This window comes from Chroicocephalus ridibundus, chromosome 1, assembly GCF_963924245.1.
Source record: "Chroicocephalus ridibundus chromosome 1, bChrRid1.1, whole genome shotgun sequence".
In the NCBI taxonomy this organism is placed as follows: Eukaryota; Metazoa; Chordata; class Aves; order Charadriiformes; family Laridae; genus Chroicocephalus; species Chroicocephalus ridibundus.
Window position 1 is genome coordinate 31,161,456 of NC_086284.1, and position 20,986 is coordinate 31,182,441.

A 20,986-nucleotide genomic window follows, 5' to 3' on the forward strand; every position below is an offset into this window, starting at 1 on the left:
TCTGTATTGACACAGGGCTCCAGAATACAGGGTGACCTGGACTTAGGAAGTGTCTAAGCACTGAAGGAGTGAGATTTTGGAATAAATTTCCCAATGTAATTGTAGGGGGAAAACTGCTTAAATATTTTTAAAATAGAGGTTGATAAATTTATGGACAGTACTGTGTAATATGATTGCCAGCAATGTCAGGGATAGGACTTGTGCAAGCTTACAACTTCTGTTTTGACAAATGCAAGGCCAAGCTCCTCATCTTCAAGAATAAATAAATGGAAAATTAAACACAGTAAATATTGTAAATATTTCATTGACGCTTCATACTGTGAAATTGAAAGCAATTTTTTCCCCAGTTCAAAGTTATTAGAGTTTGTAGCTGTGAGGCTTGATAACCATGATAATAAATGGTATTTATATTCTAGTGCAAAATGGATATCAGAAATGAAAATGCACAAATATGGACAAACCTAATTAAGCTGTGATTGGTTTATTCATATCACAGCAGCTGAAGGCTATATGATAAACAGCTACAAAGCAGGTGCAGCATATATCATTGGCTTGATTATTAAAAATCGGCATTTTATTCAATTCCAAATTAAAAAAAGGAGATTGTATACAAATTCAGAGAAAGTCAGTCATGCTATAATTGTATTGCATTGTAAGAAAAACCTAATTCTCTTCATGAAGTAATTGCGTAGCTCCCGTTTGTCATGATAAATCAAGCTCTCATCTGAGCACAGGAAGATCTAAAAAAAGTCAAAATGTTCTCCACAATGCATGGCCCAGGATATAATCTAGAGAGGCTCAAATTTAGAATAACAATTATACTTTTATAGCCAAGTCACTGAAGCTTTGTATAGCAAATTGCAGTTTCAGTGGAAGGAAAGGCATGTTCCCGCAGTAGCATATTGTCCAGAGGCAGCATTTTTCTATTGAGATACCTACCAAAGACCCCACGGCACGGTTGGTTTCCTTCTCAGCAGAATTGCAGTTGGATGCGATAGGGCTATTATGGGCTAATCTGGGAGGGGTAAGGTACAATTTTGTTTTCACTGCAGGGTGCCGTAAGTGAATATATAATGCTTAGCCTATAATGAAACTCGATAAAATTGAGTTCAGCAGTATCAGGATTGATCACTGTAAACTGACACTGCTATTTTCCATGTTCCTCCAAAAAGCTGCCCGGTGTACTGTACAAAGCAACTGCACGATTTCAGAGTTGCAACAGCTACAAGTGTTATTAACCAGCAGAACTACAACTAGAACATAGACGGTAACTTAGAAATACATGACACAAATACCATATTGGTAAAAAAAGAGCAGAAAAAAATATTTGAAAGGGAATAACATCACTTAATGTCATGATTGGAAAACCCCTTACAAGTTCCCATGCTCTAAGTTCACATTGCATTTCTTAAAAAAAATAAGAGGTTGTTTTTGAGTTTTGTGCGTACTTTGCCAGTGCCTTGTGCAGGGTATCCTGCCAGGTGGGCATTTGATTGGTGTCGATGCTAAGTAAGGGCTTATTTCAATCATCTTAACAGGAATATGCAGCGCTGTGTGAGATGCTGAGTCTGCAGCAACCAGGCCAGAATGAGGAAGGTCTCCCTGAAGTCCTGCAGAACACCTGGCAGCATCAGGCAAAAGCATGGGATATGCTAGAATGCCTAGTGGCAATAGATGTCTATCCTCAGGCAATGTAACTGAATCCTAAAGGTATATGTTTTACAGGGAGAAAGGATACAGCATGGTTATAAACGTCATTTTTACCCCTGAGGATTCTTCTAACGGGGATCTGGGAAAGGAAATTTTTCATGTAGTGACACGACCAGGCATTGCAAATATTGATCAAGGAAAAATTTATTTACAGAGATTTTTCAAATACAAACATAAAATAGCACATATTATATATATATTTTTTACAAAAATGAATATTGAAATAATAAACATGGTACAGCACAATACAACATCAATGAGCTAAACATAACAGCAACAGAAATCTATGTCTGGAAGAAGTTTCCTGTTAGTCGTACATAACCAACAGAGCTCTACAGTACCGTGAGTGGAATTTCCAATGGACAGAAAACCATCCATTTACTGCACTTCATAAAAGTACTATAGGAAAAGGCTACATATGCCAAGTAATTATGTTGCATTTTTGTAATAATGCTGAAAACACAGAGGCTTAATAAAAGTTATATAGGGCTGAATAAGCAGTGGCTAAATGTTTGGGGAAGAAAAATGTGTAGAGAATATACAAAATACTGATAAAGTGGTTTATTGGTCCTTTTATTAAGTTTAATGTATAGATTAAAAAGTGTTGCAACACTGAATTTTAAACCACCAGAGAGAAGTTAAAAAAAAAAAAAAAAAAAAAGGAAAAGATAGAAGAATCGCACCAAAAGAAGTTTCCTCTCATATTGTGCCATGGTCAACACCTGTGCGTGCGTGTGTGCTTTCGGCAGCGCCGTGCCAAGGGGCTGCCGGGCACTACCCTGGCCCCCCGGCTCCTCAACAACCCCCCAATTCATCGGTGCACGCAGAATTTCACCATTTGCCAAAGCAGAGTTTTCCTCATATTTTTTCGTGGAGCAGACCACGGGTAGGCTTGGGTGAGAAAGCCCTTCCCTGTCCAACCCGGCCAGGTGGCTTTGTGCCACCATTCACCTCCCTGTCCTCCCTGGGGCCACCCACTGTCCCACCCCACGCCCGCTCCAGCGAGAAAGCACTTAAAAATTTCTTGTTCATCGTCATTATCCAGAAGACGTCGTCAAGCCCCTGGGGCGTCTGGCAGCGCCCGTGCCCCAGGGCCGGCTCAGTAGGGGTACTGCTTCTGCTTCTTGCCCGAGAAGCAGGCCAGCCAGGTGCACACCAGCATGGCCGCCGCCGCTCCCCCGCCCGTGCAGTAGTAGGCCCAGCCGATGTGGCAGGTCCCTGCAAGGAAAATAGAGCGACATGGCACAGCATTAGCCAGGGAAAGAATCATAGAATCATTGAATGGTTCTAGTAGGAAGGGACCTTAAAGATCATCTCGTTCCAATCCCCTGCCATGGGCAGGGACACCTCCCACTAGACCAGGCTGCTCAAGGCCCCATCCAGCCTGGTCTTGAACACTTCCAGGGATGGGGCATCCACAGCTTCTCTGGGCAACCTGTTCCAGTGCCTCACCACCCTCACAGTAAATAATTTCTTCCTAATATCTAATCTAAATCTACCCACTTCCAATTTAAAGCTGTTACCCCTCGTCCTATCACTACACTCCCTGATAAAGAGTCCCTCCCCATCTCTCCTGTCGGCCCCCTTTAGGTACTGGAAGGGGCTATGAGGTCTCCCTGGAGCCTTCTCTTCTCCAGGCTGAACAACCCCAACTCTCTCAGCCTGTCTTCATAGGAGAGGTGCTCCAGCCCTCTGATCATCTTCGTTGCCCTCCTCTGGACCCTCCTCTGCGTCACCACCCACCTTTCTGCCCACCCAGGAAAAAGCACTTTTCTAGGTTTCTGCCCACTTGTACGCCCGCCTCAGACAGGGAATGCAGCACATAATTCAAGCAATTAGAGAAGACAAGCTGTTTAAATGGCTCCCCTAATTTTCTATAGTGGTTCAGCAGACAGCCCTCTGAGCTCGCTTGCTTGGCTGGTTGCTTTTCCACGCAGGGGGAAACGCCACATGAGAGCCAAAGCAGAGGCACCAGCCATGGGACGGGTGTCCCCCTGCCCTCCCAGCCCAGGGAGCACCTGTGGCACCGCTTTCCACACTGGCTGCAGTTGGAAGAGGGGTTTTCCCACCCTTCTCTTTCTTCTCTTCCTCCAGGCAGTGTCTGAGGATATTCTGATAGTTTTTGCCTGAGATTTTGAGGGCTTGTACCTAACACAAGCCAGGGTCAGCTCCCTTCAGAAACAGCTGTGTGGGTCCACCTCTGCCATCTCATTACAGGGCTCAAAACTGGAGCCAGCTGCAAGCTGCTGGGTGACTATAACCCAGGACATGGCTGCAGGGAACCTGTTCATGTTCCCCTCTCACAAGCATCAGTCCTGACCAGGAGTCTCCCAGTGGCAAAGGATCACGGTGTTGGGGATCCACCTGCATGGGGGCTGCTGTGGGAACGGAGTCCACAAATACAAAAGTAGAGAAATTTCCCCATGCCCAACTAAGGTCACAACTCATTGCTTAAAACTACACTGATCTTTTGTCTAATCTGTTTAGTAGTGTCACAATATGGCCTTGAACACATTTAATGGCCACACTATCTTTTTTGGCCACAGCCAAACTCATCACCAGCGAATGGTGTTCCACATGTGGATCATGGTGGACCATAAAGTGATCGCTCCCCTTCCAGGCACCACTCTGCCTGCAGCAGAGAAGGAGATCAGCAGTTGCAGCAGGGAGGAAGCCTCCTCACAGAGATCTCTGAAAGCAAGGAGATAGCTGCTGTTACTCCTCAGGATTTCAGCCCACCTCAAACATAATTTTCTCTTGGGCTGCATCATCTTGGTCATTTTGATCTTTACTGCTTGGGACTCATTACAACTGAGGTTCTCCCTGTGTCGCCATTGTGGGTGATATCACCCTGCTTTCAGCAGTGAGTGCTCTCAGTAAGGCATAAGCAGCAATACAACACTTCCTTCCCGCTCTCTGTAAAAAGCAGCAGAAACCGTTCCCCCCTCCAGAGAACAGAAGGTAACAACAGAGTTTCCATCTAGAAAGACAGAGCTGAAACAGGTGGCATGTCCATACTCTGTCCCAATGGCATCCTTGAGGGCCAGGCTTTCGGTTCAGGCAATTATCAACTTGGATAATCCTGCCTTAGGCACAAGATGCACAAGACATCTGTACATCTCAACATGTCCAAAGCATTAGCATGCCTCAAGGCAGACAGCACGTCCATCAACTGTCCGCAGGATATTGTCAGGCCAGATTTGTAAGGAGACATTAGTGGGAGGCAACAGTTAGGCTCTTGGCCACTCTGAAGATCTCAGGTTGACACCACAGCAGGAAGCATAGCATTTGTTTCATTTTTTCTTCATAACCTTCAAAATTTTTTATTTTAAAAAAAATGTCCAGTGAAACTATGATCCTGGTGTGACCAGAGGACTTGAGGAGCTGTGGCCTTGGCTTGAGCTCATTAGCCTCACTCCTTAATGTGCTGGAGCAGAAAGAGAGATTTACTTGGTTTTGTAATCTGGTTATGCTCTGTAGATCAACACCATTTTTGGCTTCCTTACATGAGATCACAGAAAGACTCTGACTTCTTAAAGAGAACACCATCAGGAAACATGTAGAGCCGCCAAGTGCCTGGCAATGTCACTGATGCCGATCCTTGCCTAATTGCACAGCAGTCCCTGGAGAGACCTGTCTCTGGACCATCTATTTCTTTGCCTGTGTACACACACTGTCTATAGCTTCTGCTGGAAATTTCAAAACCAGACTTAAGCATACACCAGATGTCTAAATCCATTGTATTGCTTTGAAAATGATCATGTTTATATCAGGGTGGGGTGTGCTAAAGCATTTTTTGTGATAAGATCAACTCCATCTGATAGGTCTTTTTGAATTGCTAAGTATTCCTAAAATTGCTAGAGAATTGTAGTTGCCACTTGAAAAAGTAAATTTTTCTCATCGTGATGCTTCTGGGTAGAGAAAATAAATGTCAAAATGCTACTTTATAAAGAGTTTAAAGATTCACGTGGTAGCACTGACCAAAGTTGTGATCTAAGTGGGATAGAAAGAGTAAATTCAAACTTTTGCATGGTGTGATTTCAACTTTTGTGCCTTGGCAGTGGGAGAGGGGGAGAGTGTACTTGATACGTATTAACAAGAAAGAACTGTTAAATCAGTGTCAGAGATGTGCTCAACAGCTACAACGTGCACATTCAGTCTTGACTGAAGACAATAATGTTTATTTCTCCATACCATGCTCCATTTACCCTAAGGGCCACTGCCCTACTTAATGCTCTGAGGCATGGCAGGCAGCCTCTTGATCTAACAAATGCAACGTAGTTCACGAGTGTGAGCCGGGTCAAGACAAACAAATGAAAGAATAGGAGAGTGCAGGAGAATGGATGAACGAGCCGGGAGCCTGACCTCAGAGCAATAATAACACAGCAATAAACCTGGCCATTATTTCCAGTCTGTGTCAGGAGCAATGGGAGGCCTTGGATAAAATAGCTTGATCTGTACTGGGATGATGCTGAGCAGAACAGCGTTTCAAGCTACTGTGCTGAAGAAGAGCCTGCAGCGAGGAAGGTGTCTGAGGGTACAGAACTTAGCTATACTTTTCATTGTAAGTATAGGTCAGTCCTAGGTCCGTAGCTAAGTATAGCTATAAGGCCAGAGAAAATACATCTCAAAGGTATCTGTTGCCTACACTGCACAGTCACGTGTCAAAATGAAACAACGCTACCGCTTTTATAATCCTGTATAAAGGATTATATCCTATATAAAGGTTAAATCCTATATATAGGATTATATCAAGGGAAAAAAAAAATAGGAATTTTGAGTTAATGTTTCTGCTCTGGTGTTCTCATTTTACTACATGTATGAGCTATTTTAATCCATTGCATCCTGAAGAAGGATTGTTGGTTGTCAATAACCAGGTAATTTAATTTAGTTTCAGTTTAAATTGTAAAATGTCTTCTCCTTCACTTTGATATTAAACACTCATTTTAAAAGGAACATGAAGCTTTATAAGAAGCAGGTGGATGAGTAATTAAATGTAACACCAAATGAAAAGAAATACACCTATAGAAATGTTATATGTTAGATAAGATAGACTTTGATTTCTAGCTTTATATTTTTGTATTATAGTAATGGGTACCATAGAGGGACTCTTTGTCACATTCAAATTTTATTGCACTGACATCAGTGGGACTAGTCATGTATTCAAAGGTAAGCAAATGGTTAAGAGTTTTGCAGAACTGGGGCTTAAATTCAGCCACCAAGTAGAGCAGTTTGCCTTCATGGAGCCCATCATATTAAAGATTAGAAATGCTGCACTGCAGTTTCCCACTTTTTTAATGTCAAAACTCTAAAATTAAGAGTAAGACCACCTAATTTCTTGATAGAATTAAAACGATTCATGAAACTATGTCCATTTTCACACACGCACAAAGTCACAAAACTGTTGTTTTCCCTCAGGATGCATAGGAACACATATGCACGGGTAGAAGTGTGCCAGTCCGTTGAGGGCGTGGAGATGCATGCAAGAATGTGTACATGTTCTTGCTCATAAGATGGGCTGGATCTGGTTTCATGCCAAAGTAAATTGCCCAGCAGCTGAAGTACTCTTCTAGCTGATAGAGATGACGTGCATCACAGCAGCTTCCCTCTCTGCATAGAACTGGTGGTGCTTTTAACACATCAGTCTTTACCTGACAGGTCAGTATGGAGGGAGAAGCTGTGGCTGCAGCATTTGTTAGTTCTGGATCCTTTTTTTTTTCCTTTGGTAAAGGAGAACATAAATAATGAAAGCTCTTGGTTGCTCAGTGAAGCGGGACTGTCCAAGTTGGCTCAGGTAAATTTGTAGCCAGCCATTAAGAACTTTGTTTTCACATTTGTTTTATGGGGATTGGCAGCAAGAGAGTGTCAGGATGAACTCTGAAATCATAGAATAACAGACCTTGCAGCTATAGGGCTGGATGGCCATTTTCCAAGCAAATAAAAGAAGTGGAAGAGTGGAAACATTACACTCCTCTCTTTTGTAACAGGATTGAAAGAAATTGAAAGAAATCCAGTCCCCGAGGATAAAGGACAAAAGCAAGGTGAGTGAGGACACTATCAAAAGAAGATTCAGCAGAAAAGAGTCCCATAGAACATAAGACAATATTTGCTAAATCAAAAGAAATCAAAGAATGGAGAAGGGCAGTTTTGAAGTGATGTTAAAAAACACTTCCATGTCTTTTCCTGATTTCTAATGTGATCTTCAAGGCCGTGATACGTGTCCCCTAGCTCCCCCTCTCCTCTTCAATATATAAGGCAAATAAAGATTAAGACAAATTTTGGAGTGACTGAAATTTGGCAACGGAGAATCTGTGGATACTTGATCTACTGTGGATCTGTGCCAGGATCCAGCTGCCGAAACAGAATTTTACCAGGATTTCTACTCATGATATCTTATAAATAATTATCACATATAGTTATCGAGGTCCTGGAAATAACATATGATTTTCATCTAAAATAACCAGTAATTGACACTTATTAAAAAATATCCGGAATATGAAACTGTCTTGGATGCAAACCTGTTGCAAGACAGTATTTTAAATATTTGTACCTTCTTTGCTGTTAATGTTAAGACTCTCCTGGGCTTGCAGTCTGGAGTATTTGGCAAACTCCAATCCTTTAACCTTAAGTACAGTCTATTTTCCAAGAAGGAAAAAAGGTTTCAGAATTAGCTGGGCTGAAGAATACAAAGTATATACCTTCAAAAATAAAACCTAGAATTCCTACTTGCAAAAAGTTGTGCAGGAGCTCTAATTAACAGCTTCACATGAGAGTCCAGTACTACAGGGAATGTGAATTCATCAATCAGGGTGCTGGAAAAGCAATCAGGGAAAAAAGCAAGGCGTGTGATGTTAAGGGATATACAGGGATTTGGAGATACGAAATCCACAAATGAATGTAAATGATAATCAGCTAATTAATAAGAAGGCACAATTATTTTGAAACAAAGCCAAAATAAATTAAATAGTTGAAGATTTTTTTTTTCTTGACACAGTTACAATGAAAAACTGTCATGTGAAATCAGCTACAAAGCAGGAAAAGAAGTTAAAACTTGGAATGCATCCAGAAAGGATTAAAGTAGTTACGTGAAACAAAGAAAGAACACTATATAAGGTAAAACTGCAGCCAAAGAAATAGCTTGATACAAAATTATGAATTTAGTGAAACTGTTTTCTTTGTCTGTTGCACGGATATGACTTTCTCGATGCCTCTCTCTTTTTTAAAATTATGTGATTTCTTATGCATGCACAGATCAAACTATTTTGGTTACTTACAATTGGTCAAAGCAATTGTATGGGTATTTTCATCTGGAATGAAATGCATAAAATCTCATAAAGTTCAGAAGTATAAAAAAGTGGAAAAAGAAGTGAGCATAGGAAACATAGGAAGTTCCACCTAAACATGAGGAGGAACTTCTTTACCCTGAGGGTGGCAGAGCACTGGAACAGGCTGCCCAGAGAGATGGTGGAGTCTCCATCTCTGGAGACATTCAAACCCCGGCCTGGAAGCATTCCTGTGTAACCTGCTCTGGGTGACCCTGCTCTGGCAGGGGGGTTGGACTAGATGATCTCCAGAGGTCCCTTCCAACCCTATGATTCTATGATTCTATGAAGTGTCAATTTGAAAATCTTCAGTTCTGCTGCATGCAGACACCCACTCGTATGACCAAATCCTCCTTTCTTTGGAGGATCACATGATTTTGTTTAATCAAACCTCGAATTTGCTGTAGATGTGCATTTATCATGAAACAATGAAGAGGAATCTAATACCTTGTGTCAATCACAATGCTCAAATTCTCAAGAGCAAATAGCTTACGCCCTGCTAATGAGGAATTCTCCAGCCTCCCTGCTGGAAGAAGTCAGCAGAAGGCTCACCTACTGCAGGAAGTTAAATTAATTTCACCTCTCTTTGGACATCTACAGTGCAGAGACCCACACTGGACTAGTCCCCCAGGCTCCCTCTGGAGACAATGAGGAGAAAAAGTCACTTATAAAAGTGTATTGCACTTCATCTTAAGGTAGACATCTGAAGTACAGCAGGTGAACCCTGGTCTAGTAGCACCTACTTTTCTCCCTTTAACTATGAAGGGATTCCAAACAACCAGTTTACCTGCCTTTTTCAAGTAATAAAGAGCACCAGGTATTATCTCTCAGCTCCCTTTCTGGATGCTGCTGCTGCTTATCTCCATTGATCTTTGTATGACCATGCTCTAACTCTGGTAACAAAGGTAAGTGCCTTATCTCAGAACATACGTGGACGTTGACATAGTCACCAAAGGCTTACAAAGATTTAAGAACGGAAGTTATCCAGGTAGCACTACAGAGGAAATGTTTCCTGATGAAACACTTTCTTTACTAGCACATAGGCTGACTCATTCATTTATCTAAGAACTCGGCAGCCGCAGCTCAGGTACGCTCGTAAAGAGTGTGCTCAGCCTCAGACAAAAAACCAAACTGGTAAAATCTCTGAGCTGTTGGCAGAGGATCTGCGAACAAAAAAAAAATGGTTTTGTCAGATAAACTGCTCGTAGAAAAATACAGCTTTGAAGTTCTTGCCTTTAATAGGATTCTAATAAATTGTCCTACCCTCCAAATCCTTTTCTTGATCGTTTTGGCACTGTATGTCAACGCTCAGCCAGATGCTGAAATGATGCCACCTAAGGCCAATTAACTAGTTGACAAAGCCTTTTTATATTCACTGCTTTCTGTGGGGTTTTTATGTTGTTGTTTTACTAACTGCACTGTTTGCTTTTAAAGTGCTTTAAAGATCATTTACTGTAATATTTCTACAGCAAAAGTAATTATCAAGTCAACAGTCCTCTTTAAGATATTTCAGGCCCTCTAAAAGTGGCAAAGGGGAACCTTAATAATAATGATCTTTAGAAACAAATACCCCTCAAAAGAGAAGTTCCTGAGAGCTTTTGAGGGCAATTCAGCTGCTTGTTTAGTTCGGGATAGGAGCCAGCCTTTTAAGTTGCTCTCCAGACAGCCACTTGGGCCAGGAAAGCCCTTTCACAGTAGTTCACAGATGGATGGACCACCACAGAGGTCAAGCAAAGGTGTGCGTTTGGAACCATCTGCTTTGGTTGCTGCTGCAGCTGGGCCCCCAGACCTAGGACGTCTCTGTGCATGACAGGTAGTGATGGTGCGTGACAGCCAGAGAACATGAAACAACTGGAGAGGATCTAGGGGGACCTGCAGAAGAAACAGGGTGGGAGGCTATTCCCCGCCTCGCAAGGATGGCATGAACTCAAACAAGCACAGAATGCATTTCGGGTAGTCTGTGACAGCCGCTGCCAGGTGGGTAGGCAGGGCACAGCGTGCCAATGGCCACACCTGAGCCATGCAAGCCCTTGCCGCCAGACCTGTGATTTTCACTGCCTTTACTAGCAAAGAAAAGCATCATGAAACTCAAAGATGAGCCCTGAAGGTAGCTACATATAACAAACACCAAGCCATGTTCGTAGGATGCTTCTTAGCACAAATGTTCACCCAACAGAATAAAGAAGTAAGTCCTAGGTAGGAAATGTATGACATATAAAGTAATCTCTCACAAAAAGGGGCAGGACATAAAACATTCTGGAGCATCAATCATCCAGGCCGAGCCCTGGCTGCCCAAACGCACCATATTTCCCCAAAAGAAGACAATTTTTTTTGCAAGTAATTCAATGTAAACATTGAAGTTTATCTTAAATTTACTGTCTTCATTCTTCCAGGCTAATAAGGTAAGTAAGGACGTATCATTTCATACATCTGGTGGTAGGGAAGTGGCAGCTGGAGGCCAGGTGAAATTTCCTAGAGCACCTACAATGGCACGAGTAATCTACGTTTAGATAAATGAATCTTAACCCTAGGTAACCATTTTGCTGTTTGAGCTCTTAGGTATTGGTCTTGTAGTGCTGTTTCACCAGAGGCCAACTGAAGCTCGATTTTGTGAGTTAAACTGAGCATGCCCTGTCCGCTTTGGGACCTTCTGTGGGATTTAGCTGCCTCCACACCCATCACAACAGAAACGAGCGTGCAATGACTGACCAGTCTCTGCATGTCCATCTGGGGAAATCAGTGGCCTAAAATGAAGTCTTATATTGATTTTAGACATTCAAAAGAAATCCTAATTTATTCACATGTATACAGTCACATTTCCCTTTAAAAAAGGCAGGCAAGTTCAGAAGATTTCTTCACACCATGTAAGTTTTGCAAAACGTGGAAGTTTTTGCAAATGTCCGATACAGTCTTCACTTTAATGCATGCTCTCACCTTAATGCAGGGTCCCTCACTTCAATGAATTTCCTGCTAAACCCCTCATTTTTCAGCTCTCATTATTGTGTGGTACATTTAGAAATGAAAACAGAATGATATTAGTGCCTCTAGCTCAGCAAAACTGAATGTGTGCTATATGATATGCTATAAAGACGCTTGCTTTTGGGAAATTGCCTGCTAATTCCTTTTGCAGACCATAGGATTGCGTAGATCTGATTCACTTTCACACCCTTCAGTCAGCAGCTCTTGTACTGCTATGCCACGTCAGTGCTGTCCTGAATGGCCCCAGAAGCAACTCCAGGGTGTAAATAAAAATGCAGCGTAACAATAACAGCTTGCATGGTGACAAGAGATTAAGATGATTTTGATCCATTCTCAGACAGCTGATAAAAGTGAAAGGCAATCCCTTTGAGCACTGCTAGTTTATAACTCCAGTCTCCACCACAGGAATTAGACTAGGCCAAATGCTAATTAGACTAAAGATTTTGACTTGGCCACTGGGCAAACAACTGCACTAATTTAAAACATAAGCTTCTCTTTTCTCATGACACCATTTATTCTTATCATTTGCCCTGCTTCTAGGAGTTACCACCCTAAAAACAGTGGCAGAAGACTGCTCCAGTTCATAGTCTGGTGTCCTGGTGGGAACTCTGCTCCATCTGTGACCTGAGATGGCGATGCCACAATATGGAGCAGGGCCCCAGGATCTCCATACAGATCTTGCTGACTGCCAGGGAGCTGGGAACCACAAGTAGAGGAACACAGCAGAGACCTGTCATGGCCTTAACCCCCCAAGAAGATTTGCCAGAGGTCATTTGTCAAAGCCCTAATCTATCATTGTGCTTGTTTTCATGATGGCAAAACCAGATTGCTAGAGAAGAGCAGACAGCAGACCCCTCTATAGGGCACCAGTCTCTGTCTCTGTCTATTTGTGGAGGTTACTCCCCATCCTCATTAGCAAAACAGCTCATCTATTGAATGCAATTTAATCAACAAATGGGGTTGTCCTTGGCAGGGTATCTTCAGCTGAAGAATGACTCCTCTTTGTAAAGATTGAATTGTACAAACACTTGGATTCGATTGAAAAAAATTAGCCCAATTAAATACATAAATGTTTAAGTAAACCCTTTGGACATAGTTCACTTAATAAAAAACAAATAAATATACAATTTTAAAGACAGCAGCCAACTGCTGGGCATTTCACAATGTCAGCTCAGGTTTTCTAGAAAAGAATAGCCAAATCCACTTGTACGTAAATTAAGGGCATGGTTATTTTTCCTGCAGCCTTTTTAAATATTGCTTTGGAATGTACACAGAAATGTGTGTGTTTGGCGGGGGTGGAGGGAGGGGGTCCTCTATTCACAATATGGGCTATCTCAGCACCATTTGGAGTGCCTATTAGTCTAATGCTTTTTCAGAGTGCCTGAAGACATGAAGAAGTACTTCTTATCTAGCACACCCACTAAGGATTAGGCTTTTTTTATGGGTTCTTAGCATTGCTATTTATTTATTCTATCTAGTTATGAGCATGTTATGGGGGTTGGGGGATTGTCTTGTTCTGGTGAAGCAAAAATTTTCATTTAATTGCTAGTTCTGGGATATTTCTGGTTAACATTACATTTCACGGTGCACAATTCAGCTGCTTCTCAAGTGAGTTCTTGCAGTCCCTCCTCTGCACCTGCCTCTTGTCTTTCTCATCCTTCTATAATGTAAATTGCAGCTCCCGGGTTTTCTTTTCCACCTCCAACCTCAACCATTTTTTCGCCTCGCCTTTTGCAAGTCCGGAATGAATCCCACCCGCCGCTGAACCCCCACCTTTGCTGGCTCTGCGCTCAAACCTGGTGTGCTTTGATGCTCCTTTCCCAACCACGTGTACACGCTCCCTGTGGCCCGAGCTGCAACAGTTGCTCTGTCATGCTCAAAGAGGAGGCCAAACACTGTCTGCTGATCAGCATACCTTTGAACATCCATCTCACTGAATTAGGCTCTCAGTGCCATCCTTGCCAGCGCCCACAGCAGCAGGAGGTGCAGAACCAGCGCTCCCACCACCACCACCATTTCTCCCATCAGCAAACCAGTGCAGGGCGCGTGGCAGCTCAGCTTTTCGGAGGGCAGATTTTGAATGCAGCGTGTATGTATGTGGTTCTTGAGACAACTCATTTCACGGGCTCGGGAAGAGAAAGCATATCATTGCGGCTTAATCAAATTAAATATTCAAATGAAAGCAATAATTACTTACATTTGTCTTGAGACTTAGTGAGATTAAGTCTTTGAAACATCATTTTGGGCCTGTAGGCTATAATGAGTAAGCCAGTCTCTAATGATTCAGAAAAGACTAGAGGGTTTGGGTTATCACCCATCAAGAGGTATTTATGAAAGACGATGAGCAGTGCGGTTATTAAACGGCCCTCGGACAGTGCCTCTTCGTTACAGATGACTTTGCAAACACAGCACCAAGCCGGCACTGACATTAAGTAAAAAAAAATCCTAGCCAACCATTTAAATTCGCTGACAATGTATGTGGAAAAGAGATGTTTAGTGGCAGAGATGCCTGGCGGAAATCACTACAGCAAATTTCAGCTGTCATTATAACCTGTTAATGAATGTGTTAACATACGATTGCAGCAGATCGGCAAGACCAGCACTCCCGTCAAGTCTAGGCATGCATAACACATGCCCTGCATGCTCCGCATCCAGAAAATACAGTAAGAATACATGCCTTCATAGTTAATGTAATATATCTCATGGTCCTTATGTGTACCTGGAAGGAAAGCTGTCAGCTGGAATCTTTCACATGGGTTTCTTCACTGACTTTAATGGCAGAGTGATTCAATTTACGCAAATATCTGACTCGTGAGTCAAGACGGAGATGGCAAAGGTGGTCTCAGAGACTCTGCTCTGATTGTGGGCACGACTGCGGTTAAGGTCACAGTTTGTGACTGCCTAAGTGCTGTCTTCAAGGAGCTCAGGCTGGGACAACACCCACCTTCTTGTGGGTTTGCAGAGAAATAAGTTGGAAAGGTAACACTTTTCTGGGGAGAGCAACGAGTGAAGCCTGGGAACCAGCAGGCTGTCAGGAGGCACAAGCAGGAATCACGGAGCAGAGCTGCTCACATGCTTGGCATGAAAGAGCAGGCATTGGCTTGCACCAGCGAGGGTATCAATAGCACAGAAGGATATTAGAGCTCAGAATAACACGGTAAAGCTTCTAGAATGTGCCACACATCCCCTGGGCAACACCATTAGTGGCTGCTGCTAACAACATCAGTGGCGGCAGCAGAGATGTGTGCTGATATTGGAAATAGGAATTTCTGGTCCCATGCCAGATCAAATGAACTCCCAAACACCAAAAGAATGGTGTAAAGGAGCACGACCTAGAACATCTCTCACAAAGCGATATTTTTTTACCTTTCAATCTCAATTAATTTGCATATCTTCAGAAGAAACATCTCTGAGATGGAAACAAAACTCCTTACTCGTGAAGCCTGGCAGAAATATCAGTGTAAAATTAAAAGACAATGCAGCAGGTTTGTGTTTAACCCTAAGAGACCATTTTCGTCCACTGTTCTTTGCACTGGGGTTACTGCCAGGCTACCACAAGCCCTGCACACACAGCTACGGAAAGGGTTTCTAACACTAACCGTAGGGTTTAGCTCACAGGGGCTGGAAATGGGGACCTGTGTGTGCCCATGCTTGGGAATGGGAGCCTGCGGAGGGTCAGGGTGCTTAGTGTCTCCTGCTCCTTCAGGAGGGTTGCAGACCCACCTCTTCCTCAAGTGACACAGGATCAAAGAGAATTAGAGAGTAGGGTATGGGCAGCTGCATCGATCCTTCCTGCTAAAAAAGGACCTGGATATGCATGCAAACATCAGATCCTGATTATCCACGTTGCTTAATCCTTAGCTCCCTGCTGGGCCTTTGTTTTCTACCAGCTCCATGAGCTCTGCCATGTGGGTCTGAGCCTGGCTTAGCCGCATCCCTGGCTTTTGTTCAGTGCGCAGTGCAGACATCACCATTAAGGCCAGTGGCTTGTTTGGAAAAAGGCTGACATAGGGAGAAGTGTTATTTACCAGCTTCCCAAGGATGTGAGTAACCAAAACCATACTCTTTAGGCTTGGGTTAGAAGGCCATAAACATGTCAGACTTCAAAGACAGCTAATTGCACTCATTGTGAATTACCCTCACCCATGCTGTGATGCCTCTCCCTACCCTGTCAAGATCTCCAGTAGTGTTAGCTCCCATATTGCAAGAGTATTAAATCTGATGTCTTAAATACACGTATACATACGTACATGCATTCCTTCATTTTCATTTATAATGTTCTTCTGGAAAATATTTCCAGCAAATCTATCTGAAATCCCCTGCCTTAGAACCATACCAGAATGATGCAATATGAATACCCCACCACACACAACTGGGTTGCTTCCTCAAGACTGTGCTCATGTTCCCCGGTGGTATTTAAAAGATGGGTAGACATAGTGCTTAACGATATTGGTTTAGTGATGGTTTTTGTCAGAGTTAGGTTGATGGTTGGACTAGATGATCTGAAAGGTCCCTTCCAACCTACGCAATTCTATGTTCTCCTTTGTCTTTACGGACAACACATAGAAGAGTCTAATGCAGCTGAGATGCTCTGATGGTGACTCACCCAATTCAAACTGGTTGGAAATGTTACCACAGGTTTGTCTGACTTCTTCACTGTCCCAGCCAAGAGGATAGAGAGCACAACCGGAGCCGATCAACAAACCTATGGAGAGAAAAGAAAACAGAAGTTTATACAAGGAATTTCCATTAGCTTAAATACGGGCTGTCACTTAGGAATCAAAGTGTCAAATTGCCATTTGGAAATCTCAGAGAAAAAAAAAAACAAAACTCTTCTTCTAAAAACAGTAGAAAATAATTAGGATTTCTACTGCTGCATTCTGCTACGCTGTTTTAGAGATGGAGGCAGCCTTCGCAGTTCAGCACCAGAAACCAATCCCAGCTTCTGCAGCCTCTGCCCGAGAGCTTTTAGACTCCCCTTCTACTCTGCAAAACTGCTACATGCACTGTTTGGAAAACTCAACATGGGCTTAAATAGAAGCTGTGTTAATCACAGCATTTACAAGCTGATTGCTTCTGATTAATTAAAACAACAATCAACCACGGTCTATCAAGGTTCTAGCAGGAAAAGTAAACTGACAGTTGTGCTAATCCGTTGTCATTTTCCTTTGGTTTTCACCCTTTCAAAAGCTATGAAAGAATGGTTTCATGTCACCGGATCAATTCATACCACAGGTACGCACTCCACAAAGTTTTCTCAAATCATTTCAGCTAAAACAACTGAGCTCTTGAGCCATTTACTTATTATCAGGCTTGGCTTAACATTCACAACATGCTTTGCTTTCTCCAGCCTCCATGCTGCCCCAAACAGATGTGTTTTGGCTAAGTCTTTGCCTTCACAAGATCTTGCTGGGAATCACCCAAAGGGCCATGATTATTTTGCAGAAGTGGCATTTTTATCATATTGCATTCTCAGCTGTCACTGCAGCAGCTGCCAAAAAGCGGGTGTAGCTGGCAAAGCTTCTTACACGGGCAGCCTAGAGAGAACATTTCAATGTATGCTACAGCATTTAAATGTTACCTCCTTTGTGTCAGATCTTATTTGCAAGACTGGAAATGAACCGCTATGCAGATAAAAGGCTGGGCACGCTTGACACTTCGCAGGCTGTAAAGGCAACCAAGTCCCCAAAAAGTTTGCAGTGTGGGTTTGCAGTGGTGCCTTTTACATGTTAGGTAGAGCACAGGACTGGGACAAGGTTTCAAGCCCTACAGCTGTCACTGGCTGACTTTGGGCAAGTCCCTTGATCTCATACCACCTCACGTTTCCTCTCTTGACAATGTGCTCCCTGGCAAAGGACTTCTGCTGTCGTGGTCCCACTGCAGCAAGCCCTGGGCGTGGTGACAGAGGCAGTGTAGAGGTCACAGCAGAGTAACAGGAGTCCTGAGAGTGATTCTGACTCAGGGCCTGGAGCTAGCTGTGCATTTCTACTGTCTCCATCCTCAATATACCTAAGCTTATATTTCTGACACAGAAATCACCTTATTATGTTCTTGACTTGCTCAAAGACACACCTGAACAAGGCACTGAAGCCCAGCAGTGGTATCCCACCTTTCTCTTAGCATCTTAGCTGTTAGCAAAGTAGGTCAGCAACTCCTTTGCTGCTCCTCCAAGCACATCTGCCCCTGCTTAGGGCCCAATATTAGCTCCTTAGATCTTCCCCCACTAAGTTCAAATTTCTTCTTGCTACTCAAGTCTACTTCTTCCTTTCCTTGTTGAGCAGTCATTGCCTGCTCCTCTCTCCGTATCTACATCACATAATGGAAAAGAAATCCCTGAGGCAGCCCCCTCTCAGATGGTGTGTTTACCCAACAGCTGTAAAGGGAGAAAAGCAATTAAGGACACATGAATGCTAGGTATTTTCAGAACTTTGCCTGACCTGGATATGGTTGCTTCTAATGTCCTCACTAATGGCTTTCACAGTATCATCTGATTTTTTTCCCCAGGGCCGCAGAGCCAACTGCAGCTGGTAGAATCCATGTAAATGAGAGTAGCTTCTAATTAAATTCTCAGAAAGCATGTTTCTCACACAAGAGAACTTAGGCCAAAACTGGGTCTACATTTGTTAAAGACATCTGAAAAAAAAGACTGATTCTCACTTGAATTGTTAAAGCAAGAAGGGCACTGTGAAGCTCTGACAGCACAGCTGATGTGCTAGGAATGGGCAGGACCCAATGGGACAAGGAAGAACATCATTGATGATGAGAACGGCTGGGGAAGGGAGGAAAAGCATGCAGATGCCAGACATAGCCGTACAGACCAGTGGACCTTGGCAGCCGCGGGCAGTCCTGCTGTGCTTCTGACCCCTTCCCACACCAGCCGTGATGCCCATGACCGGCCTGATGCTAGCCCACATCCCAGAAGCTGGTCTGGCCAAAAACAAACCACCCTGTCTGGGTTGGTTTCAATAAACTTGTGTCCTTGAACAGAGTCTCTGGGAGACCTCGTAAATGCTCAAAGGGCTCCATTGCGAGGGGCAAGGAGATGTCTGCGGGGGGCAGGAGGGAAGGCAGGCTTGCAGCCGCCTGCATTGGACCAGCTAAAACAGCAGCCAGCCCTTCCTCACAAACAGGTCCTGGGAAAGCCTCCTGTCCAATTCTTCCAGGAGAACACAACAGCAGCACTGCAGGCAAGTGAAAGGACTATTAGCATAACAATGCTGCCCCTCCAAACCCAGAACAAGCTCTTACTCAGCACTTGCCAATTACTCTCCTCAGGTGGCAAGAGTGTCTAGTGCCCACTGCATTCACAGAGGGCTGTTTGTTTTCAGCTCCCTTTAGGTTTTGTTGCAGTAACAGGTTGTTGTTTGGTTTTTTTCCCACGAATATCGCTCAAAGCACTTTCCACTGCCACCCTCCAAACACAGCTCATCCTCTTCCAAACACTGTGTACCTGTTCACTCTTTCTGCCTCCGATGCGACACTGGATACAGTGGCCACAAGCCTTGGCAAATTATTTTCTTTCCAGACCTCTTCATCCCCCTATCACACCCCCTTTCCCATTTCTGTACATCCGTCTATGTAAGTCCAAAGCCCAGTTTCAGTCAAAATAAATTCTGGGGGTCAGGTTACATCACTCACTCTGTGCTTTTAAAATACCTCACAGAAACGTGCCTTGACCCAGATTAAGCCTCAAGCTCTAATTTTGGTCTACAGTGCAATTTTTATTGATGAATAAGAATAATTACAATTAAAAAATAATCCTAGATTTCCTTGTTTCTTTCACAAAACCACAAAATTCTTATATGCTCTACAGAGTAAACACCTTCAAACACAAGGCTTGCTTAGGCAGAGACATAATGTCTAGTCCTGCTCTCTGATCAACTCACATAGATCTAGAGAAATTAAATCGGGGAACAGGTGAGAACATCTTGGGAGAGTAGAATCAAGACCTTCCTTACACAAAAGTCCTCGTGATGCAGTCAAAAATTCATTAGCAAACCAATATACTGTAATGCTAAATTGCTCCAAAGGAAGATATTTGCCCTCAAAGCCAGCCCACGTTGTCTAACAACCAGCTCACAGCACCCGCCGCTGAGCATCACCATTAGCTGTGTGTGTGAATAAACCCAGCAAGGGCAAACCAGTGTGCTACGTCAGGAAACCTCCCAACCCCAGCGACAGCTGGCTCTCCAGTCGGGGATGGGCTTTAGCAGTGCTGAGTTTTGTTTGAGGAGTACCAGGCTTCGAGCACCGCAGCTTCTCTTCGGCTCGCAGCCTGCGCTGACTGCGGCCATGAGATCAAACGGGAAACTGCCACCTCACCCCAGTGCCACTGCATGGCCCCGAAGCACGAGTGGCAGCATGTTTACTCGGGAAGGACAAGTTATAAAGCCACGGGCGAGCTCACACGCTCCATTTAGTGAACACAAAACCCGCCAGAGACCAAGGGGGCTGATTCCCATCTGGAAAAAAGGCTTATGCCTATAAATACCAGTTTTGTCACAGGTACCAACTGGCCACAAGTCTTAAAGCTGTTGTTTTGACATCTCCTTTGACAAATTCCACTGGTTTTCAGCTGGTTTTGATTCACCTTCAAACGTTTCCCTGTAGTGGTGCGTACGTGCCTGTTGCGGATTTAGGTCTATCGACAACGCAGTTGTGTTCCCCGGTACTTCATGCGTAGGCAGGGTGCGAGCCAAACTCAGGGACCTACCTTTGGTGCAAGATTTCCACAAAGACTTAGAGCCCGCTAGTCAGTAAGAAAAAAAATCACATGTTTTGCTTTATGCATATGTAACAGTGCTGGATCCACCCCATTGCTTTCAGCAGGATTTTGCATGACTGCCACAGGGCTGGTACCGTCACGGTCTGCATGGGCAGTGAAGCTGGGGACTGGCATTTCAGCTTCCTTATATTATGCACTAAAAGCATGGTGTGTGCCTCAAAGCCCACGGTGTTAATTGGACTTGGACAAA

The 20,986-nt window shown here is 43.6% G+C and overlaps 1 protein-coding gene across 1 annotated transcript in view; it reads right to left on the bottom strand.

Annotated features, from left to right (window-relative positions):
- Positions 1-1,860: 1,860 nt before the first annotated feature.
- Positions 1,861-20,986, bottom strand: part of LHFPL6 (LHFPL tetraspan subfamily member 6) — a 150,039-nt gene continuing 130,913 nt past the window's right edge. Inside the window, exons 3-4 of the mRNA XM_063333369.1 lie at positions 16,618-16,716; positions 1,861-2,928 (exon numbers count right to left, since the gene is read on the bottom strand). Coding sequence (XP_063189439.1) covers positions 2,810-2,928; positions 16,618-16,716 — 218 coding nt within the window. The 3' untranslated portion in view covers positions 1,861-2,809. The remainder of the gene's footprint in view (positions 2,929-16,617; positions 16,717-20,986) is intronic.